The sequence below is a fragment of the Trachypithecus francoisi genome, unplaced genomic scaffold (assembly GCF_009764315.1).
Source record: "Trachypithecus francoisi isolate TF-2019V2 unplaced genomic scaffold, Tfra_2.0 Lachesis_group3, whole genome shotgun sequence".
Lineage (NCBI taxonomy): Eukaryota > Metazoa > Chordata > Mammalia > Primates > Cercopithecidae > Trachypithecus > Trachypithecus francoisi.
This window is the reverse complement of record NW_022681468.1, coordinates 133,193,359-133,218,645: the sequence shown is the minus strand read 5'-3', so window position 1 is coordinate 133,218,645 and position 25,287 is coordinate 133,193,359. Positions and strand designations below refer to the sequence as shown.

Sequence of the window (25,287 nt, the reverse complement as noted above, 5' to 3'; positions counted from 1 at the left end):
ATCTTGAATGATAATACTTCATTCATTTATATGAAAGGACACATAATGGAAGTAGTAAGTATGATTTTCACACTACGTTCCCCAGAAATTAATGGGTTCGTTTTAGAGAATATATTGAGCATGTCTAACAGAGAAACTCTTTTTTGTTTTATTTATTTAAATTTTGTTTATATAAGGATCTCATTCCTAAAAATACTTTCCCATTTGAAAACCAATTTGTTAAGGCTAAACGATTTTAGGTTTATTTAATGCATTCGCAAGAGAAATGAGGACATCCAGGCTATAATAAGGCTCAGAAAAGTCTTATTTTGAAAATAACACACAACTGTACTTTGTAAAAGAGATCCTAAAACTGTACATCATATTTTAGTCCTCCCAACTATACATTAAAAGTAGAAATGGTAAGGTAACTATATTAGAAATATTCCAGGTTTTTAAGTCAGACAAGATAAGTTCAAATCCACACCTTGTCACTCTCTAGTTATGTATTTTTAGCTTAATTTATCTAAGCCTCAGTTTCCTTTTTTATAAAATAAGTTATAATACCCTATTTTACAGAGCTGCTTTAAGGACCAAATAAGATAATGTACTTAAAGCACCCAACAAAACATTTGGTACACAGAAAGCACTCAGTAATAAATTACAGCTATTATCATTACTAACAAAATATTTTATATTTAACTTACCTTAAAGGGGAAAAATATAATAGATTCACTTGTCAGCTTTTTAATAAGGGCAAACATTACAGCAAAATAAGAGTACTATACTACTTGGCTTCTCTGTTTCATCCTTTTCAGATAACATAAAAATGATTTTTTTCCATCTTCAAAAGACTCGATTACTGATAGATATACTGTAGGTACATGGGAAAGATTCTGTATAATCACATTCACATTCTTGTGAGATGTTTAACTGAAAAACCAACGAATGCCAGAATTCTGAATTAAGCATCTGATTATACAGCAGGCTAGACAGTAGAAACAGACTGCTTTAAGAATTTTTAAAACAAGAAATCTCAAGATTAAATAAAATCACTCTGTATTTGTTTTAAATTTTGATGCTTTAACTTATTTCTCTGTTGTGTTTGGCTTGTGCTGCTCCCTACCCACAACAGCTCTCTCTCTGCTGGTAAAAATCCTATTCTCATTCAAGATTTAGCTCAAATCCAGTCTTCTCCAAACCCCCATAATCTCCCTAGATGGTAGTCTGTTAATCATGTTACTGAACATGTGGCACATACTATTCATAATTATCATTAAGAATAACTGTGTTGTCAAGTCTTTTAAAGCTTATAATGTATTCTCACATTTCACTTGGATTTGGGCATTAAAAAATCCCTAAGTAGAGCAAGAATTAAAATTACATGTCCAAATGAATGGTTCCAGATGTGAAGAATGAATGCATTCTACAAGAAAAATTAAAATCTCCCTTTTAACAATTTGTGAAAACCAAAGTGGTTAGGTAACTTAACAGAGACTACAAAAATCTTAAGAATAGAGGATCAAATCATCCTACTTACTGCTCAGGCTAAAGTCCCACTCGTTGAAGTAGAACACTTACAGGAAGAATAGGAGTTATTATTTCTGTTTATTACCAAGAAGTTTCAAGAATTTAGACTTTTTCTATGAATAAAGTCTATATGCTTTATGAAACCAGACTTAAGACAACTTTTTTTCTCCCTGTTTCCTTTGGTTCTTACCTATTTCACAAACCAGATTGTTACTAAATATGTAAGTGACACCCAGAGAGGTGAGTATCAAATCAAGGATTATCAAAATGGAAATAGAGTTTAAGTTTATAATACATTTAGTATTACCATTAAAAAGAAACTGGGAGAGGGTTTGGTAAATTCTCCGCACTGATTTGTTAGTAAATCTAAAAATTCCAAAAAATCACGTATATGTCTGTTTAGTCAAATATTTCAATAGATACAAACTGCGAATATACAAAGAGTAACCACCTTGATTACAGGGAATTTTCAATTAGATAAAATTCTTTTATAGTACACTAATTTATTTTAGATTAATGAAGAACTTTGTTATAGTATACAATCAAAAACTTTCAATGTTCCTCAACAGGGAAAGTTCATTAATCCTTCAATGTACATTTAATGAGTACTTACTATGTGCAAATCACTATTTATTTATTGTTGGCAGTTTATAACAGCACTTTATAATCATATTGAACTATCACGCTGAAATAATTAGAACAGAAAGACACTAATTAAGAAATCAACTATAACCATATATTTTTCACACTAGTGTCCATAGAAACTAATTAATACTTTTTTAAACAGAGTATTTAGGCTACCTGAGAAGTTCTCTAACTCACAGATTATTTTAGTGTATCTCAGCTATGGTTAGCTCCAAGTGAGAATGAGTTCAAAGTTGGCTGGCTTACTTAATAGGAAGAAATAAAATATTCTGTCATTAAATAGGATTTTACAGAAAATTACCCAAGAAAGGTATTCAAGAACTACTAGTGATGTTCCACCTTACAATATATGAAAAACTTCACACAAGGGTAGGGGCTTCAAAACAGAAAGTCAGTCTCATATGCATAATTATCAAGTTTCTTTTTATAATCTTTACGAAAAAAATACTAAAACCAACCTGCCATAGAAAGTGTTGGTCCCCCTTGGTAATGTGATAATCCTGTATCCTGGGTCAAGTCAAATAGTAACTCTGATGACTTATTAGACACAATTCGTGATGAGTTTGTTATATAACCCTGTTAAATAGTTCAAAGGAAAAATAATACACTTATTCAACAGTTATAATTATTTCAATATAATTATATATTATGTAATTTTACATAATTATGTAAGAATTTTATTTCATAGACATTTACAAAAGTAAACTTAATTGTATGCCCAATATTCTAAGGAAATCCTTTGATGACTCAATTATTAATAAGTTAAAAACACAGAGATAATTGCTACTTTGCCAAAATTATCATCTACTGAAACTGAAAGCAAGCTATTACTTAGAGTTGGTTTACTGCTGACTAGAAAACTAAAATGGGGGGCATATTCTTAGTCCAACTTCTTCAAGGTAAAAGAAACATAAATCAACTTATATATCAATAAGATTGATACACTTTAGATGACTTCTAAAGATGTAGTATCCTCATTAAAGGGCAAATAATAGAACTTAGCAAAATCTTTGGGCATAAGCAAGGAGAAAAATAAAAACCATATTTACATGACCAAAGAAATTAAAAGCTTCTATGCCTCTAAAAACCTCACAACTGAGATATCAGGGCAAACAGAATCAATCTGCAGAATTATGCATCAGTGTTAAGGATGAATATATCACATAATATGAATTTTGAAATCATCTTTATTGGAGAAATGTATAAGCTATGCATCAGAAGGAGAAAAAATGGGCCCCACACCCTTTCCATCATCCCATAGAAAGCCATGCTAGGCCAGGAATCTTCCGTCTCATCAGGCAAATATGAAAGCAAACCAGTCAGTAGAGTGAACAAATAAGAATGCCAGGCAGACAGGGTTTAGAACAGAAGTTGTTTATAGGAATAACTGGGGCCAGCTGTCCTGCCCCTGGAGGCCTTGGGACTCAAAGGAAGTTTTAGCCCTTCCATCAGGAGAAAGGGTGGTCCAAACTAAAAGGAAGATCTTAGGAAAAGAGGAGTGAAAAGTATGAGATGAATGATAATGTGGTCAAGTATAAAGCAGTATAAAGTTATAACATATATGAGCATACATATATAGTGTACATAATTATGAAAAATATGGTCAATATAATTTAGGGACATACACTCCAATATTATACATTAAATATAATGATACATACACACACACACACACACACCACACACACACACAAAATATACTCCAATACTATTAATACATTTAAAAGATACTCATTGTGGACAGTAAGCTCTCGGAGTGACTTTTGGACCATTCTACATGTCATAATATATAACAAGCAAAAGTTTCGAGATTAACAATGATTAAAATTAAAGGAAAAAAGACTATCACTTTAGGAAAAATACGGGCAAAGGCCATAAACTGAGAGAATTCAGACGTCAAATACTAATGAACAACACATACGAAATACCTTTTTTCCAAATTGCTAGCCAAAGAAATGCAAATAAAAACAATAGCAATATTTAACTAATGAATTGGCATGTTACCATAATATCTACTACAAAATAAATTAATTAGCCACTACTCTTAAAAGTGTCAAGGTCATGGAAGACAAAGAAAGAATGAATAACTAGAAAATAAAAGGAGATTAAAAAGAAATAACTGCAAGGTGGGATCCTGAACAGGATACTGGGCAGGAAAAAAAACATTAATGGGAAAACTGATGAAATTCCAGTAAGGTCTATAGTTGGGTTAATGTTAATTACCCAGTTGTGATAAGATGTTAACATAAAGAGAAAAGAGGTATATGGGAACTGTTTGTACTATTTTTTCTGTGTCTAATATTAGTTTGAATTAAAAAGTAATAATATTCATTATTGGCAAAGTAGAGCTTATATTTTACATTAATTTTTCTGCATAAAAGCTTTGGCAGTAGCTATTGTAGGCTTTAAAAGGTTCACTTCCTTTTTGTGTGTGGGTGTGTGAAACGGAGTTTCACTTTTGTTGCCCAGGCTGGAGTGCAATGGACTCATCTCCGCTCGCTGCAACCTCTGCCTCCTCGGTTCAAGTGATTCTCCTGTCTCAGCCTCCTGAGTAGCTGAGACTACAGGAGCATGCCACCACACCTGGCTAATTTTCGTATTTTTAGTAGACATGGGGTTTCATCATATTGGTCAGGCTGGTCTTGAATTTCTGACCTCAGTGATCCACCTGCCTTGGCCTCCCAAAGTGCTGGGATTACAGGTGTGAGCCACTGTGCCCAGCCAGTTCACCCCCTTTTATGTAATTATTCCATTTTTAAGAATTTATGGTAATGAAATAAAAATGTTTAAGGGAAAATTAGTTATAACAGCAAAGCAATTATAACCTGTATGTCTAACAATGGAGAAATGATTAAACTGATAAACTATTGTGCAAAAATTAACTTTTTTGTGTGTGTGACGGAGTCTCACTAAGTTGCCAGGCTGGAGTGCAGTGGTGTGATCTCGGCTCACTGCAACCTCCACCTCCTGGGTTCAAGCAATTCTCCTGCCTCAGTCTCCCGAGTAGCTGGGACTACTTAACTTGAACTGCACAGTAGAATCACACTTGAAGAGTTTTTAAGACGCTATCATTTCTGGGTTCCACCCAGACCAACTGGCAAAACCTCTCATTTTTAAAAAGAATCCAAGTATAGGAACCATCAATTGAGGTACTTTCATTTAAAAACTATGGCAGACACCACCATGCCCACCTAATTTTTGTATTTTTAGTAGAGACAGGGTTTCACCATGTTGGCTAGGATGGTCTCCATCCCTTGACCTTGTGATCTGCCCACCTCAGCCTCCCACAGTGCTGGGATTACAGGTGTGAGGCACCGCACCTGGCCAAATTAACATTTTTTTAGGAAATGTTCCAAGTAGAATGTTCAGTGAAAAAACAAATATGTATTTGCATATACTATAGGGTCCTGATCTACTCTTCTCACTTTTCTAAACTCTGTCCCCAAATACATATTACTTCATAAGAGAAACATAAAGGTTTTATTATAAATTAAGGAATATTTAAGTTTGAAGAATTTTGCTTTGTTACTAACTTTTCTATTGACACGGGTTTGTTAAGAAGTTATGGAAACAAGCTATTCATGTAACTCAAACTAATCCTAGAATTTGAGGCCTAATAGGCAGATGTAGGCATTTGGGCCTCAACATGTGGTATTTTTTTTTAATCAATAATGCCCTATGATTTAACAGTAATAAAACATATACTTCAAAGTAAACATTTTCTCAAAATATTTGAAAAAATGGAAAAGTTACTTCTGAGTTTCAAGTTATTCACCTTTCAAACTGAAATAATAATCACAATTGTTTTAAATGTACTTGCTCTTCATGGTACATGTATCATATTAAGCAGCTATCACAACAATACTAATAAAGACCTAATATTCTTCCCCATTTTATAAATGGGTAAACTAAGGTTAGGTGTGGTCTAATAAGGCTCCCAGTACAGCCCCACTTGTTGCTGATGGAGCTGGAAATAGAATCCAGTTCTGACTGATTACAGAGCCCAAGCACTTCAGCTATATTACATTGACTTTCTAGGTGATAACATATCCCATCCCTGCCAACCTGAAAGCGATGTTCAGATACGACATTCCATGAAAAAGTAAACACACACACACAAAATATGACATAAAAAACTACTAATTATAATTTATTAAAATAACTCCAAAATTCAGAGAAAAGTCCCTTAAACAGGATTCTCAATTCATTCCAGAATACTCCTCTGTCATTCTTAACTTTAACTGCACAGTAGAATCACACTTGAAGAGTTTTTAAGAAGCTATCATTTCTGGGTTCCACCGAGACCAACTGGCAAAACCTCTCATTTTTAAAAAGAATCCAAGTATAGGAACCATCAACTGAGGTGCTTTCATTTAAAAACTATGCCCAAAACATTCTGAGTCAGAAAAGAATCTAATTCCTAATTCCTTTAATACCAAATGTACAAACTCTTGCTTTTATTTTTTTTCCCCTCCCTCGGTCAAATGTTGGAAAGATTTTTACCTAACAAACTATTAAACAATGTTTTCTTTTTCTATTTTTTTTTCCTCAAATGCCAAATAGCTTATAATAAGCATGAAAGAAACCACTGAGTTAATTTAACTTGATTCCAACTAACAGCAAAGAATTTTTACATTCTGGGTAGCTTTCCAGCTACCTTCAGGAACACCTTTTTTTCCTTTTCTTTTTTTTTTTTTTTTTTTTTTTTTGAGATGGAGTCTCACTCTGTCACCCAGGCTGGAGTGTAGTGGCATGATCTCAGCTCACTGCAACCTCTGCCTCCCAGGTTCAAGTGATTCTCCTGCCTCAGTCTCCCAAGTAGCTGGGATTACAGGCACTCACCACCACGCCCAGCTATCTTTTGTATTTTTAGTAGAGACATAAGAGTTTTGCCCTGTTGTCCAGGCTGGTCTTGAACACCTGACCTCAGGTGATCCACCCACCTTGGCCTCCCAAAGTGCTGGGACTATAGGCATGAGCCACTGCGCCCAGCCACCTGTTACATTTTTAAAAACATTAGAAATAGCCCGTGGAACCTTGGATGATTCAAGACAGAGACTCAGCAGTCTCCCTTATCATTCTTATTATTTAAAGAATATACATTTTTAGGAAAATTCACTACTATTTTTTTGAGACAGTGGTGCCCTAACTCTTTGGCTTCAGAACCATTTTATGCACTTTAAAATTGTTGAACCCAAAAAGATTTTGTTTACATTGGTTACATCTATCAGTATTTTCCATATTAGAAATTAAAACAGAGAATATTTTATAACATGTATTTATTCATTTTAAAATAACAAACTCATTACAGATTAACATAAATAACATTTTAATGAAAAATGACTTGCAAACACAAAAAAATGACTTGCAAACACACACAAAAAATGTGAAAAGTGGCATTGTTTCACATCTTTGCAAAGCTCTTAAATATCTAGCTTAATCAAAAATTGTTTTAGCTTCTTATCTGCTTCTGCCTTCAATCTGCTAGGACATGTTGTTTTGGTTGAAGAATATTATTAAAATCTGCCTCACAGGAATATATAACTGGAAAAGGGAGTGTTTTAACAGGGTTTTAATTAACTGCGGATATACTACTTTGATACTATACCAAAACTGAACAGTTGGTACTTTCTTAAAGGTTTGTTGCAGTGTGCAATCTGAAACCGTACCCCAGAACACCTGTTCCATTAAAATCATTGGTCTATCTTAGCTTTTAAATGGATGTTTCACCCATGCATACTTTTGTAATATATATGCTAGTTATGTGGAAAATACTGGTTTCACTGAATTATACAGGTCTTTCAAATGGTGACATAGTTCATTACACAATATTTTTTAAATCATTATTTATGAACACCACCACCCATCAGAAAACTCTTGAAGTATTCAAAAGTTGCCAAGATCACGGTGGCAAATGAGTTTTCCAAAATTCTAATTTTTGCTTGAAAGTTCAAATTTTACCATTGGCAAGAAATATTACTATCAATTGTCTTTGCTGAAGTGAGAGGTTTGAGGAAATGTTTGCCAAACAATCAAGATTGAGTAAGTGTGTGGCAGATAGACTCTAAATTGGCCTCCATGTAAATGTCATTACCCATAAACCCCGGGTCCTGGTACTCATGTTCTGTATAATTCCCTCCCTTTGAGTGTGTGCAGGACCTCTGACTTGCTTTTAACCAATAGAATACAACAAAGGTGACAGGATATATATGATTTTTGTGTACGTGATTATGTTACCTAAGACTGTAAGGGCATCTTGCTAAGGACTCACTCTCACCTGCTAGCTTTGAGGAAGCAAGCAGTCTTATTGGGAAAACCTACCTGCCAAGGAGCCAGCCAAAAGCCAACAAGATACTGAGATTCTCAGTCCAACAATCCTTAAGGAACTGAATGCTACCAAAAACCATGTGAACTTGGAAGCAAATATTTCCCCAATAGAATTTCAGATGAAACTGCAACTTCAGGGACCACATCTTGAATGCAGCCTTGTGAGATCCTTAAGCAGAAAACCCACCTAAGCCATGACCTGATTCCTGACCCACAGAAATTGTGACACCATGAGATAAAGAGTATACGTTGTTTTAAGCTGTGTAAGCTTGTGGTAATATTGATACACAGAAATAAATATCTAATACACCATGGTATGTCAGTCATTCTTTCATTTAAAAATGGTGCTCTATTAACAACAACAACAACAAAAATCAGGTAGTTTACCTCACAATTCAATCACACAAGTGCTTTTCCTCAAGAGAACTATCATACTTCAGACACAGAGGTACTTTACGCATACTACCCATATCATCACACAGAATACTTTTTAAAACACATATTCAAGTGTAGAGCGTTAACAAAACTAATAACATTTTAATACTTCATCAGGGAAATTGGGTATAACTGAGTAATACTCAGTTGAGTAATATAGTTTACTGTGAGTGCATGGCAGGTGACTAATACAGAAACTACACTTTGGTGGCACTACCTTCATTCACACTAAGGCACCAGCAGCTTACCCACCATTACTTCAGCATCACCAGTGCAAATAACAACACAGTGGAAAAGGAAAACAGTCTTTCATTATAATGACAACACTGTTGACTCTCAAATCTTTGAAAGGGTCTTGGGGAACCCCAGGGGATTGCAAAATACAGTCTGAGAACTGTTCGACTAAGGCAATTCTTTCATGACTAAAAAAGTGTACATTTATATACAACATATATGTATGTATGTGTGCATATATACATAAACTGTGGGTTAGGCTGGATTGAAATCCCAGATCCATCAACTGCCAACTTTGGGATTTTGAATAAATCTTTCAACCTCTATGAGCCTCAGTTTCCTCAACTAAAAAATGAGGATAATTATAGTGCCTACTTCACAGGGATGTTTAAGAACTAAATGAAATGAATTTACCTATGGCATTTAGCACAAAGCCTTATATATATTAACAGCTCAATTAATGTTAACTATTACCATTTTCTATTACTTTCTGTAACAAAAAAAGTGGGAATATGTTGTAATAGGAAAAAACATTTTTTTTTTTTTTAACTAACTGAACTATAAAGGAATGTTTTCAGAGTAAAAAGCTATGATGGTCTCTTGACTGTTTTCCCAATTAAGAATACCTGGCCCAGTTTGCAATCTTAAATATTTGTCATTATGCAATATTTATTACTGATCATAACTTTATTCACATTTTGATAGCATAGTTTTCATTACTGTACCTATTTAGGCATACTGCCTGTTATTGACAGGTTGGGTAGTTAGCTCCTTCAGTTATTACTTGGGGTACTGCTAGAGCTACCAAAAATATGGTGACATTTTCTGATGCTAACTATGCTTCTACTGGATGACTACTTATGACAGTCCAGAATTTTAACTGGGTATTGTTGATATTGATAAATAACATCCAATGGATCCCTGAGCTGGCTGTATAGTTTTAGAAACACTTACAGGTTTAGAAAAAGGCTGAACAATAACAGAACTATCTGAAGATCTAGACTCAGGATGAAAATTTATTGGTGAGGCAGGCACTGGATTTGATGTTGGATTCGTGTAGTGTTGACTTGTAGGCTTGAATGCAGCAGTAATACCTGTATTTTAAAGTAACACAATATATTGAAATTATTTGTACATAATCAATTTTGTCAAAATACTTCACTGTAAAATTAAAATAGTACAATAATACTGTACCTCGACTGAGTGCACCATTCTTTAGTCCCCTTGAATATGAGCTGGGGTTAACTCTGTTCAAAATATCTATAAAAGATTATATTTATTTATTTTAAAATTCATTGTTTGAATGAAATACATATTAAGATAATAGAAATCATCAATTGAAAACATTTAAACAGATTTATGGAAAGAGTATATAACTAATCACTGATTTAAGAATATAGTTCATTTTAAACACATACATCTTTATCTACTAAAGAAACTAAAGAAACAAGATAACTAGGCTTTATTTTATAGACTAAGAACAATCTTTCTCATTGTAACTCAAAATTCAAAAGCCAGAAGTAAGGGAGTGACAAATCTGACTACATGTGACTCAAAACATTGTGCTTGCAAAGAAACATCACATAGTTAATAAAAATTTTCCAAAAATATATTTATATACAATCTATAATTTAAATGTATATCTTTCTTTGCATGATGACAGGGCTGTACATACAGTCAGGTTCCTATGATTCAAAATCAAATCCTTGCCCAACCTCTACACTGCATTCACTCCTCGAAAAGTCTTGAAGTTTTATTACAGAAAATCTCATTGGATTATCTACTATTAGTTTTGAGTTAAAAAAGAAAAACTATCAGAGATTGCAGACTAAAGTGAACCAACAGTTTATCGTAGCATTTTATTAGTTAAGAGGTTTCAAAACCATCACTACACCAGAAGTCAAGCTGAGCCTGCCATGACTTTGAGGATCAATTTAAAGTTCCTCATTCTTGCATGCATGTAAACTCTGTAACTTCTAGCTTATCAAATTGTGGTTTGGAAGCATGAGGATTTGCCTAAAATTGCTGGTTAGAAAAAGGTAAAAAGCACTAAAAAAAAAAAAAAAAAAAACCCACCAAATCTCATAAAAATTTCTTTTATCTTCCTCACAGTAGAAAGGAACCAGATCCCATTAAGTAATTCTATAAAATAATGGTTCACACAGAAATATGGCTGTCTTCTGATAAGGTCAATGCAGTGCTCTGTAATTAAACACTACAGAAATCTTATTACAGAAAGTTCTACTCAAAGAACTTGAAACTGTTTTCACTCAGAAATTCAGGATTAAATATTTACTCAAACCATGAAAGAACTATTGCTGTCGTACTTTTTAGTGGGTGTGATCTATGGATCACAAGTTTTTGACCTCCTTTCTTGCAGTTTTATACAAATATTTAACTCATGTTCCATATGTTAACATATTTTATGGCTTACACATAAAATAACAATAAAACCATTGAAATTATTCACCTTAACATTGTAGAAAAGAAATTCTATTGGGGTCAATCCCCTTCTTGATGGAATTATTTTAAAACTAATGTACAATGTTCTACTTGAATACCATGAAGAGTCATCTACAATCAGTATAAATTCAAATTGAATCTTAACTGTCATGTTTTCGGTAAGAGTTTGAATAATTTTGCAATATAATATTTCAATATAAAACAATAATCAAGAGAATATTATGTTCCACATATTACCAACAATGCCATCATGCCTAATTCATTTTATAATCCAAGTGGCACTCCGCTTAGCATTCCATGAGAGATGACCAACGTGTCACAGGAAATGGTACTGAAAATCCGATTGGTGTAATTACTCTCTCTCTAATAAAACTGAATAAAGGTGCCAATCCGAGTTTAGAGGTAAGCGAAGCAAGAACTAGGCTTTCAGAAAATTTTAGTCTCTTAATCACACTTTGAAGCACTACCATGGTAAGTAAACACACACACACTAGTAAACTGGGTACATAACATTCTTTGGTAAATTCTCTTGGCTTCAAACAAACAAGTAAATGAAATGCAAAAGGATCTATTTTCTCTTTCTCCCTGAAATTTGTACGTTATTTCTCTACACTGTCATACATTTGTGAGTGGACATTTTAACAAATGTCACAGTATCTGCACATTAATATTATAACAATGTCAAGACCAATTCTCTAATTCAAAGCTAATAAGCCACAAAGGTACCAAGTTGTTCTGCCCAAAAGCCTTAAGGATTTAAATGTACTAAACGCTACATCATCCAAGTAGAGTGGCTCTAGACAGCGCCATTATCTTTCATGAATATAAAAAGGAGTTACTGGAAGATGGATATAGTCAGAAGCTGCAGCTTCTATTGGTACACAGGCCAGAGACTGTGCAATCATTCATCATCTATACATTTTGTGGCCATGTATAGATGACACTGCAGTGAGGACTGGATGTGAGAAGTCCCATTTAAGACTAACAAAAACTCACTTAGTATAGTCTGAAACTGTAAGCAAAGCATTCCAAATGTTTTATTTTCTCTTCTCCTGGGTTTGAAAAAAAAGAAAAAGAATAAACAGATAAATATGTTACTTAAGGCCAGGTTCGGTGACTCACACCTATAATATTAGCACTCTGGGAGGATGAGGCAGGTGGATCACTTGAGCTCAGGAGTTCGAGAGCAGCCTGGGCAGCATGGTGAGACCCTGTCTCTACAAAAAATACAAAAATTAGCCAGGCATGGTAACACACGCCTGTAGTCCCAGCTACTTGGGAAGCTGAAGTGGGAGGATCGCTTGAGCCAAGGAGGTTGAGGCTACAGTGAGCCATGATTGCGCCACTGCACTCTAGTCTAGCGATAGAGACCCTGTCTTTAATTAATTAATTAATTAACTCCATTAAAAATTACGATTTCTAATCTCAGAAGACCTCCAGGGTCACCAGCTAATCTCAGTCCATTTCTCTTTTCTGACATCTGATATTTAACCTCTTACCTCCTTCCTCAAGTCCCCAAACACATCGCCATCCTGATTCTCAAGTTCTTACTGGCCTCCCACCCAATCTCTCATACCTAACTCTTTACAGTGGAACATGAACACCAAGTACCTATTAAACAGTTCACAAGTTTTTCTATTAGAAATAATACCTTACAAAGCTTGGTTTCACTAAAAGTAAATGCTTACTTGAAATTGCTGGTTTTGAACTTGATATCTCCCCAACAAAGATTGGCTCATCATCGTCGTCATCCTCAACTTCTTTTACTTTCTTCTGCCATGGTTCCAGCTCCTCTTCTTCACATTCCATAAACAGTTCTGCCATTTTTGAATTACCTAATTTTCAAAAGAAGAGAAGTAAACCTCATTTTTGAAAATAAAAATAAAAACATTTCTGTAATACATAGCATTAAATTTAAGATGTACTTTAATAATCCTAATAGCAATTTCTGAATTGGTATTTGTAGTCAGTATGTGGTAACAACAGTGAGAAATACAGAGCTTACTCTCTAAAATATTAAATAGTAAAATTTAGATAAACAGACCATTGATGACAGTAGTTATTTACAGTAGACAGAAAATCTGGAACAATCAAATTCAGTGAAAGTGAGTTTCAGTCATATACATAGAATAGGATTATCTCTACAAAAAGGATTATACCCACTGTCTTTTTAAAAACGTATTCACAAAAGGCAGATAAACTAAGAATAGGGGGCAACAGGTGGGAGACAAACGGGATAAACTAAAGCATATTCAAGAATGCCAGATAGGATGGGAGAGGTGGCTCCCACCTGTAATCCCAGCACTTTGGGAAGCCAAGGCAGACAGATTGCTTGAGGTCAGGAGTTCGAGACCAGCCTGGCCAACATGGTGAAACCTCCATCTCTACTAAAAACAGAAAAATTAGCCAGGCGCGGTGGCCTGAGTCTGTAATCCCAGCTACTTGGGAGGCTGAGTCAGGAGAATCGCTTGAACCTAGGAGGTGGAGGTTACAGTGAGCTGAGATCATGCCACTGCATTCCAGCCAGGGTGACAGAGTGAGAGTATGTCTTAAAAAAAAAATAAATAAATAAATAATAATAATAATAATAATAATCCCAGGAATAGAACACAGCAGGGAAGAGACGCTAGAATAGAATATGGAAAACGAATTAGGCTTATTCAATTAAGGGCAAAGTAGATATTTCTCACAGGAAGAAAGTCACAAATCATTTTCTAGTCAAATGTTATAGTGTAGTCCACCTACCAAAAAAAAGGCCTTCCCATTTTCCTAAATGCCATCAATATCATGAACCTTTTTTTCTCTAAACTGTACTATTTTACTAATTATACAGAGTTCTTCAAATCTAATAATTAAAAATATTAATTTTCACTGGCAAGTCATAAGTTAGTATTTGTGTTTTTTAAATACTTGAAACACCAGCCTTATTGTGTGTTTCAGAGCTATTATTTACACCACTTCTTCTACCTAGAATATCCTTCCTTCTCAACTCTAGTCTATATCACTCCAGTCTGCAGCAAAGACAGCAGAGACTTGATATCAAATTGAGTAATTCAAATCTGTATTCCACTGTTTATAATCATATGACTCTAGAGAAGTTACTTGAACCTATTTTCCTCATCTATAATAGAAGTATGATATCTACCTAATAGAAGTATCACACAGATTCAAGAAAATGCCACATAAAGCACCTAACATCAAGTGAATATTCAATAAAATATTAATTCCCTGGCCCTCCTAACTCTTGGTTCAATTATAACTCCCCTTATAAACCATTAGATTTTACTTTCCTTCAAAATCTGAACTACATTGATAATCAATATCATACAGTTCAAGATTTAACATATATGATCTCAAACTGCTATTTTTTCATGTGTGTTAATTTTATATGTCCAAGGTCATATAGGAATACATTCCCCCCTACACATTAGAGGGGCAGTAGGCATACAGCATATAATAATATATGGACTAGGTGAAGTCAGAAAATGCATAATTTTAAATAATTAGGGAGACTTGTTGTATAGTAATAACAAAAGTATCATTTACATCCAGTTGTTACATGTATAGGCTGAACTGTGTTTTCTCAAAATTCATATGTTTAAGTGCTAACCCTCACCACCATAGAATGTGACTATATTTGGAGACTGGGTCCTCAGAAGTAATTAAATTAAAATAAGGTTAGTAGGGTGGGCCCTAATCTAATATGACTGGTGTCCTTAATAGAAGAGGAGATTAGGACACAGACACAAGCAGGAAAGGAGATCACATAAAGGTATAAGAAGAAGATGGAGGACACACACAGTGGCTCACACCTATAATTACAACACTTTGGGAGGCCGAGGCAGGCGGATCACCTGAAGTCAGGAGTTCAATACCAGCATGGCCAACACGGTGAAACCCAGTCTCTACTAAAATTACAAAAAAACTTAGCCAGGATTGGTGGTGAGCACCTGTAGTCCCAGCTATTCAGGAGGCTGAGGCAGGAGAATCACTTGAGCCCAGGAGGAGGAGATTGCAATAAGCCGAGATCACGCCAGTGTACTCCAGCCTGGGTGACAGAGTGAGAATCCGTCTCAAAAAAAAAAGGAGAAGACGGCCATCTACAAGTCAAGAAGAGAGGCCTCAAACCCCTCCCATATGGCCCTCAGAAGAAATCAATCCTATCAACACCTTAATCTTGGACTTCTAGACTCAAGAATTATCAGAAAAATTTCCATTGTGTAAGCCACCCAGTCTGTGGTACTTTGTTATGGCAGCCCTAGCAAACTCATATAATATACAAATGTTATTCTTTTTAACAGGGCACTGCCATTGTTAATATACCCAGGATATATTTTTGAGAAAACAATATTTTAAGGCATAATAGCTTTATAATTTTTTTAGAAATAATTTACTTTTTCTCTATGTACAGAAGAAACATGTAAGATTATATGTACCAAATTGGTAAAAGTAGTTTCTTCTGATAATGGGGGAAAACACCTCTATTTTACTCACTTTTTTATTTATATTACTTGTTTTTATGTGAACATTTGTTACTTTAACAATTTTAAGCATTTTTTTTTAAATGTCTCCCAACTTTCATCCTTTCTCCTGAAGTAAAGTGATAAGAAAGTCACATATACTAGTATTAGTCGTGGCAGCAACACTTACTTTTTGGTTGAAAAGGGTTGTCGCCCATCAAGCTGCAGAGATGACTTTCTGTAAATTGTCACCTAAGTACTGACACATGATATCAGTCAATTTTATGAGTCACTTTAAGTAACACCAAATATTGAAACATGAAACTTGGGATTCACAAATTATTGGATGTAACTTTAATCTCTAAACTCACCATGTGACTCCAGACAAGGCAGCAAGTTATTTCTGTTTTCCTTCCTATAAAATAAAGATACCAACTATTAGGGTGGACTTCATTAAATTAGATGTATACATATTTAATCTTTTCTCCTATACAGAGATCAATTATGTTTGATATATTTGATAAACACATATAGTTCATTTTACATAACTGGTTCATTCCTGAATAAACCCAAATTTAATAAATAAATGATTATTATACTTGGCACTTAATACTTGAAGAAATGTGATGATTCATAAATTACAAAAAATTTTTTAAAGTATTATTTAGTAAAAATGAGTAATCACCTTACAATGTACTGTTATTGGAAATCGAACTTTTCAAATGCTGAGTGACATTAATCTTTAACTGTTATCTTTTCTTTGTATTTCAGAAATACATGTAATTATTTCTGTAAGAAAACACAATTTTAAATAAATTTTAGTTTATATCTTTCTGGCTTCTTATCAACTGAAAGGGAACAGAAAATTCACTGGAAATATTTCATCATAGATTAATTCATTCAAAAAATAACTACTCATGGCCTTCTGTATGCAAGGTAATGTGCTAAGGTCAGTGGAAAACAAAAATGAGTAAGTCACATTCCTAGACTTCAGAAGTTTACAATCTAGTATGTCAATAATTTATTTGGCTTTAAAAATGCTGTTAGAATACACATTTTTTTGGAAAAAAAAATATTTGAATTGCTTTATTCAAACTGAAAATCTGTTTTTTGAATTTCCATGCACACGCAATAGCATAAATTTTACAAAATAAATAAGCTTTTATAAAACTGAGTTATAAAGCAAAAAATGTCAAAAATTAATGGAAATCTAAAACACTGGAATACACAGCTAATTCAACCTTCACTTTCCTCTTTATCCTTAGGCTGACAAAAGCAAGCTTTCCTACTTTTCAGTTTCCAAATTATGTAAACTGAAATAGCACAAAGGAAAAAATTATTACTTTAATTCCAGAAGTTATTGTTATTAATTCAGTTATTCAGAGTTACTATCACAAGAGACTCTAGTGATTCTTGTGTTTAACTTAATATCCCCTAGTTCTAAAGTTGTACTATTAAAAATCTCTTTAACTCAATTTTTGAATAGCTGTAGCTTGTCCCACTATCAACAGTATAATGCTTATTTCAGATAAATACATGATAATTCTTGCTTCACATTAAGGACTTACCAATACCAGGAACAGAATATTTTTAAGATTCACAATTACATATCCTATGGACTCATATATAATGTTTTTAAGTGACCACATAAGTATCTACTGGCTTCAGAATTTTGTTGGTAAAGCACAGAATTCTATGAAACATTAAATCTGCTGCCAGAGAAGTGGTATATCCAACAAAGATATGCAACGGGAACGTCAAAGGCATCAGCTCAGAGTTGGCTCTTTAAGATAGCCAGAAAAGGTTGGGCGTGGCAGCTCACGCCTGTAATCTCAACACTTTGGGAGGCCGAGGCGGGCGCATCACCTGAGGCAGGAGTTCAAGACCAACCTGGCCAACACAGAGTCACACCCCGTCTCTATGAAAAAATACAAAAATTAGCTGGGCATGGTGGCACACGCCTGTAGTACCAGCTACTTGGGAAGCTGAGGCAGGAGAATCACTTGAACCCAGGAGGCAGAGGTGGCAGTGAGCTGAGACTGCACCACTGTACTCCAGCCTGATAGAGAGAGCAAGACTATGACTCTCAAAAAAATAAAATAAAATAAAATACCCAGGGGAAAAAAAAAAAAAAAGAGGACTCTCAACTTCAACTACTAACTCAGGTACAGATTACATGCCCATATTTAATATAGTTTGTATGGGGGAAAAATGAATTCCAAGTAACTGACTTAAAATAAAATCCATTCATTTATGGATACTGTCCACATAAATAATTATAATTCCTATTTTACAAATTTTTGGTTTCAGTTTTTATCTAAAATTAAACTATATCTTTTTCTATAAAAAAATTAGAAATCAATGGAAATGTGGGTCTAAGTATTTTCACTATCTGAAATTTTCACTTTCATCCATTGATAGATATCACCTGATGTAATGTTGCTGTATTAAATAATATCAATACTGTATGTGATCTAGTACAGAGCACATACTACGGACACAGGTGTGCTATATACTAGACATAGTCCTCTTTACTCTCTGATAAGAAAAAAATTAAGCAATTTCACAAACTACAACTGCAGTGTATGAATATTTACAAAAAGAATACCACACTACAAATCAGGAGAATCAAGTCATAGTACCAGCATGGCCACAACTTTCTGCCAAGTCATCTTCAATTCTAGCTCTCAGGCTATATTATAGTTCAACTGAAAAGATTCTGGCTTAATTCAGCTCAAAATCTATTGTATACTTTAAACATTCAGTAACCATGAAGAGTAAAACATGGTGAAGAATGAGTGCCAAATTCAAATTCTGACTCAATCACTTATTACCCATATGATGTTGGACAAGTTAGTTAACCTAGTGCCTTGTTTACTGCTTTTTATATATACATTTACCATTTACATATACATATAAAATAAAAATAGACTTAATGTCATTGGATTATAGTGAAGATTAAATGAGATAATATATATAAAACACATCTCAGTGCCTGGCACATAGAAACCACTCTATAACGTTTAACTATTTTTAACTCTGGGATAAATCCCATTTTAAAGAACTCTAGGCTGGGCACGGTGGCTCACGCCTGTAATTCTAGCACTTTGGGAGGCCGAGGCAGGCGGATCACTTGAGGTCAGGAGTTCAAGAACAGCCTGGACAACATGGTGAAACCCGGTCTCTACTAAAAATTAAAACATTAGTCGGGCATGGTGGAGCGTGCCTGTAATCCAAGCTACTCGGGAGGCTGAAGCAGAAGAATGGCTTTAACCAGGAGGCAGAGGTTGCAGCAGTGAGCTGAGATTGCGCCACTGCACTCCAGTCTGGGCAACAGAGCAAGATTCAGTCTCAAAAAAAAAAAAAAAAAAAAAAAAAGAACTGATCCCAATTCTATTATACTGGAATTTATGTGCTATCAGCTAAGCATTTCTTAAACTAATTAAAATATACAAAAAAGGCATTTCTAAACTAATTAAAATATACACCAAAAAACATTTTACCCTCATATAAACATAACACACTGTTAAATTATATACTGCTAATCTAATAGAACAAGTATCCCATTCAAAATACCAACATATAAAAACTAACATTTAGATAAGGTATCTTTATATGATTTCTATTAAGAAAAAACATTCAGGCTGGGCATAGTGGCTCATGCCTATAATCCCAGCACTTCGGGAGGCCAAGGTGGGAGGGTGGCTTGAGCTCAGGAGTTCAAGACCAGCCTGGGCAACAAGACAAAACCCCATCTCCACAAAAAATACACGAAAATTACCGGGAGTGGTGGCACATGCCCATGGTCCTAGCTACAAGAGGTCAAGGCAGCAGTAGGCCGAGATTGGGCCACTGCACTCCAGCCTGGGTGACAGAGTGAGACTCTCACTACAAAAAAAAAGAAAGAAAAGAAAAAGCACTCATTCTACATGTATCTTAGTATTTTATTTTCTAAAAAATAAATAAATAAACAAATAGCTGGTAATTAAAACACAAAAGAGATTATGAAGAACATGGTGAATGGTTAGCTTTTTTTTCTGAGATGGAGTCTTGCTCTGTTGATCAGGCTGGAGTGCAGTGGCACCATCTCAGCTCACTGCAACCTCAGCCTCCCAGGTTCAAGTGATTCTCCTGCCTCAGCCTCCCAAGTAGCTACAACTGTAGGCGCGCACCACCACGCCCGAATAATTTTGTATTTTTGGTACATTCGGGGTTTCACCATGTTGGCCAGGCTGGTCTCAAACTCCTGAACTCAAGTGATCTGCCCGCCTTGGCCTCCCAAAGTGTGAGCCACCATGCCCGGTGGAATGGTTAACTTCTACAGCCTCCCCAATCCCATAAATTCAAGATATATAATCAATGAAATAATCCAAAAAATCATATTATAAAGTTAATCTTTCTTTTTGTCTCTCCATTGTAAAAATATTTTAATTGGGGATTATATTACTAACCAAGAAGTTGGCAACACCAAAAAAAACAAGATATGATCAACTTAACAAAAAAAAGGTACAAAAAAGAAAACCATTTCAAATAGCAAAAATTTATACGCAAAATAAGTATTGCACATAAAAATGAACTTCAACTAACTCACAAAGTTAACTCAAGATATTGTTCTATCTATAAAAAAACTAACAATTTACTTATATACTTAAAATGAGTTTTTCGGTGGAATCATTTCGATGACACTGGCTTATTGGTTCAGTAAAGTTTGATCTTTCATTTTTTACTCTCAGGAATTTTCCAAGAAATCAGGCATTTAAGTCATTCTACTTACATCAGCTTTTGTTTATATTTTATTTCATTTTATAAGCAATTCTTTAGTCTTTCTGTCACCAATGGCATACTGAAATGGAGGACTATCATTTTTGAATTCTAATCTCAAATGAATAGAACTTAAAGGATACAAAGTGAATTCTTAACTATGAATAACAATCTAGTATTTCAAACCCTGATTTTGTGATCCCTCAAGCACTTCCAACTATCTCAAAGTATTTGAAAATTAATTTTTATTTAATGTTCATCACCTTACAATCATATGAAACCTTTTGAGTAAAAACAGCAATTTTTAAAACTACTGTTGTATATCCCCTTACTATCTATCGCCTGTTGATTCCATTATGGAAAATTGGAAATTACTGTAACAGGATTAGAAAAGCAGTGAATGATGGTATCTACTTTGGCACAATCTGTGTGATAGAAAATGTAAATCATAAGAGATAATAATATAATCAAAGGAGAGACCTATGATTAAAATGATTTTATAAAATTTAGGGATTTAGCTATGAGATTTTATAAAGAAATTAACTTTTATATTTTTTATTTACAACCTTTAAGCAGATTAAATGTAAATCAATACGTCCTTTTGTGCCTCAAGCATTTCTTACAAATGTTTTAGTGTTAGAAAACTAAGTATCTTTTTCAGAATCAGTCCAGTTGTTACTGCTAAACCAGTCTTATTCTTGAAAAGGGCACATTCAGACCACACAAACTTCATTATTAAAAACACCTGATCAGCAGCTAAAACACTGCAGACAAAACACTGGATGATTACAGAATCTTAAGAGACTTCAGAAGATAAATCTCACCCAATTTCTGAAAGATTCCAATTTTTATGAAGAATATTGTCTCCTGATAATAAGCACTCTAAGGAAGAAAAGATCTTTAAAAAGGGAATATATGGATACACCATAGTTTTTATTTTTAAAACAAACCAAAAATATCAAAAGTTATTTTTAAAAGATTACACATTTGAGAATCTTAACAATGAACAGGCAAAGAGAAGGGAAAAAGTTGGAATTCAGTCTTGAAAGAAGTGGCCTTCAAGGCGATCATGACTAGAACAGGGAAAATCCAGGTCCTGGAAGAGGCTGCTCTTTCCAAGAAAAAAAACAAAGCAATGAGGCCAGCTTTCCCTGCCCATCTCCTAACGTACACAAAAAACTTCATTCTCTGAAGGTAACTTATCAAATAATTAGCACTTTAATTCTCTGAAATTATGATAAATCTAGATGGATTCCTTAAAGCCAAAACAATTCTCCAAGTTAGTAAGCTCAATCAGACTTTGAAAGGACAATAAAATACTTAATAATATTAACGATTAAGAATTTGAAAAATAATATATTTAATTGTTTTCTTTCTAATGCAAGGTGCAAATCGCAACACTTTTTTCACAGGATATGAAAAGGACCCTATCTCAAAAAGCTACCTATTAGGGGGATTATGATGAATACATAAATATCTTATAAAAGAGGATATGGTTGCTATAATTACAAAAACTAAAAGTGGTACAGCAGAGGAGTTCTTGATAAGGTGTTGGGGGCACCACAGAAACAAAAAAGTTAGCAAAATTTTGTGAATACTCAATTTCTGGAAAGGTAAGACAGTGCATCAAATTCTCATAACAGCCTATGAACCAAAAAGTTAAGAGTTTCCAAGTTAGGAGTTTGAATAAAAGCAACCACACTAGCCAGGGGTTAGGAAATACCCTATCATGGAAGAAACATATACATTAATCCTTAACGTAAAAATATTTTCACTAGCACTGTTTTTAAAAAAATAAAACCTGTTTACTGAAAATAGTTCAAACATACAGAAGTATACAGAGTACAAAGAAAGAATCTATTCCCTCTCCTGCCCTATTGCCAATCCCACTCAGTAGTTTGGTGTGTGTGATGCAACAGATAATAGTGATTGAAGATAGAGTTGTGGTTAAGGGGTAAAAAGGGTATTCCAATGCCTTGAATGACTTAACTAAGGGCAGTATTTACAGCAATAATTTGAAAAAAGCCTATCCTGTGTGCAGATTAAATTTATACATGAGTAGAGAGTGTAATACATGTAAACAAGCAGAATGAGGCTTTACCCAGTCTGTCCCTGGATCGAAAACCAAATGAAGGAATATGTTAAATAAATAAATAAATGGAATGAAGTTTTAAAAGATCTCAATAAGAGAACGAATGGTAGTAACAGTTTTGTATTTGCCCCCCTCCAAAAAAATTAACAAAAATACAAATTGAAGATGTACTGCTGAAGATGTACCAGACAATCTATAAGACAGAAGGTCATTTATTCCAAAAGTATACAATTGGCCCTCCCTATCCGTGCTTCCACATCCACAGATTCAACCAACCATGGACTGAAATATTCAGAAACAAAACCAAAAAACAGTAACAACAGAATAAAAAATGCAAATTTAAAAAATATATAACAATTATTTACATAGCATTTACTTTGTATTAGGTATCATAAGTAATCTAGAGATGATTTAAAGTATATGAGAGTGTGTGTATAGGTTATATCCAAGTACTACACCATGTTATATAAGGGACTTGAGCATCCTCAGATTCTGCTATCCACTGGGGTCCTGGAACCAATCCCTCATGAATACTAAGGGACAGCTGTACTGATTAAACATGTACTGTGTGTCGGGTAGGAATACAACAACGAACAAAAATTAATACATAGTTATTGCATTCATCAAACCTGTAGTCTACAGATAGGGACAAACACTCATACAAAGGGATGTAAAATGACAATGGTAAGTGCTATGAAGGTTATGAATCTGGAATTATAGCCAGTATAATCAAAATTGGTTTTGCCAAAAAAAGAAAAAAAGTGATGATTAAGTTGTTATTTGAAGAAAGGGTTGGAGTTAACTAGGCAAACAGGAGAAGGAAGGGAGGATTCCATGAAGAAGGAACTGCATGTGCAAAAGATCTATGGCAGAAGAAAGGCCAGCAAATATGAAAAGCTGCAAAGAAACCACTGTGACACACACACACACAAAAAAGCAAGGAGTTACATGGGAAGAGATAAGACAACAGAGATAGACAAGAGTTAAGAGTTAAACAATGAAGCACCTATGAACTGTGTTAAGAAATTCTGTCCTTATCCTAAGAACAATGAAAAACCATTGAGGGATTTTAAGTGAGGACTGATATCAGATTTGTGACATAGTGTCAAAATAACAGAATTTGAGAATTAAATCAGAGAGAAGGTCATTTTACCCTATTCTATACTAATCAACACCCCCACTTGAAATACTACATATTGGTCATGATTCTTTCAACTATAAGTAACAAAAACCCAACTCAAACTGGCTTATGCAAAAGGATACTTATTGGCTCATTTGTAGAAATAACTAGACATAATTCAAACAATATCATGTGAATCTGGTTTCTTTCTCCATTCCTGGGCTTCCTCTGTATTGATTCTATCCTCATAATCTCCATTGAGGATGACTGTAACAGCTCCAGTCTAACACTCTTCAATACTGAAATCCAGGACAATGACAAGAGACCCAGCTATTATTGGAGTTGGTTTGCTTGGCTAAAATTACATGCCCTTCCCTAAGCCAATCACTAAGGGAATGCTAAGGCATTGTGATAGGTTTGGGCTTACATCACATGCTCTCCCTGGTGCCAGAGGGAGAGTCTTAATCAAAAAGCACAAGAATAAAGATTGGAGGAAAGAATGGTTTTCCAAAGGAAAACCAAGTAAGGGTAAATAGATGCTGGGTGGCAAAAATAACAGATGTCCACTACAAGGAATTCAGAACTAGAGCTTTGTCTAGGTCAAGTTGAAAGGACTAAAGTCCTAAAAAACATGAGACTATAGGGTGGGAGAAGTAAAAGCTATTTATGGAAATTTTAAAGTTTGTCATGAGAAAGAAGGAAAGAAGGTGACTTGATCTTTGTGTGGCTCAAGTAACAATCACAACAGTAATATTTACTTGTTTTGAGCAAACTAGAGAATTGCTAGTATTGGGCTTTAACATTACTTCATTCCTTACATTCTACTATGTTACCATCACTATAAATTATACAATATAATGATAAATATATAATTATAAAATAATTGTAATTAGTATACAATTATTAACATTAGCTAACATTAAATGCATATATATTTCATCTAATCCTCAAAAACTCCTATGAGGTAGACACTACCATCATTCCCTGTTTACAGCTGTGCAAATTTAGTTATACAGGGTAAGTACCTCGCCCAAAGTAACAAAACTTAGTAAAGGAGCAAGGATTCAAACCCAGGCACCTCTAAGGCTGAATATTTCAGATATGACACTATTTGCCTCCACCAGGAATATTGGAATATTTGGAATACCAAATTACAGGGAGGTAAACTTCATCTCAATATAAGAACAAAACAATTAGCAGTTAAAATATCAAAAACTAAGACGAACTCTAGGTGAGAAAGC

The 25,287-nt window shown here is 34.2% G+C and overlaps 1 protein-coding gene across 12 annotated transcripts in view; it reads right to left on the bottom strand.

Annotated features, from left to right (window-relative positions):
• The window catches only part of ZNF280D (zinc finger protein 280D), a 98,118-nt gene that overhangs the window by 59,846 nt on the left and 12,985 nt on the right, over window positions 1-25,287 (bottom strand). For 5 of the 12 annotated variants that reach the window (XM_033190000.1, XM_033190010.1, XM_033190007.1 and 2 more), the window contains exons 2-6: window positions 16,445-16,488; window positions 13,302-13,448; window positions 10,345-10,410; window positions 10,105-10,244; window positions 2,613-2,730 (exon numbers count right to left, since the gene is read on the bottom strand). In XM_033190000.1, coding sequence (XP_033045891.1) covers window positions 2,613-2,730; window positions 10,105-10,244; window positions 10,345-10,410; window positions 13,302-13,448; window positions 16,445-16,488 — 515 coding nt within the window. Of the gene's footprint in view, window positions 1-2,612; window positions 2,731-7,656; window positions 10,245-10,344; window positions 10,411-13,301; window positions 13,449-16,263; window positions 16,333-16,444; window positions 16,489-16,758; window positions 16,863-25,287 lie in introns of those variants that run through there. The other 7 variants (XM_033190003.1, XM_033190005.1, XM_033190002.1 and 4 more) reach the window with 7 other exon arrangements.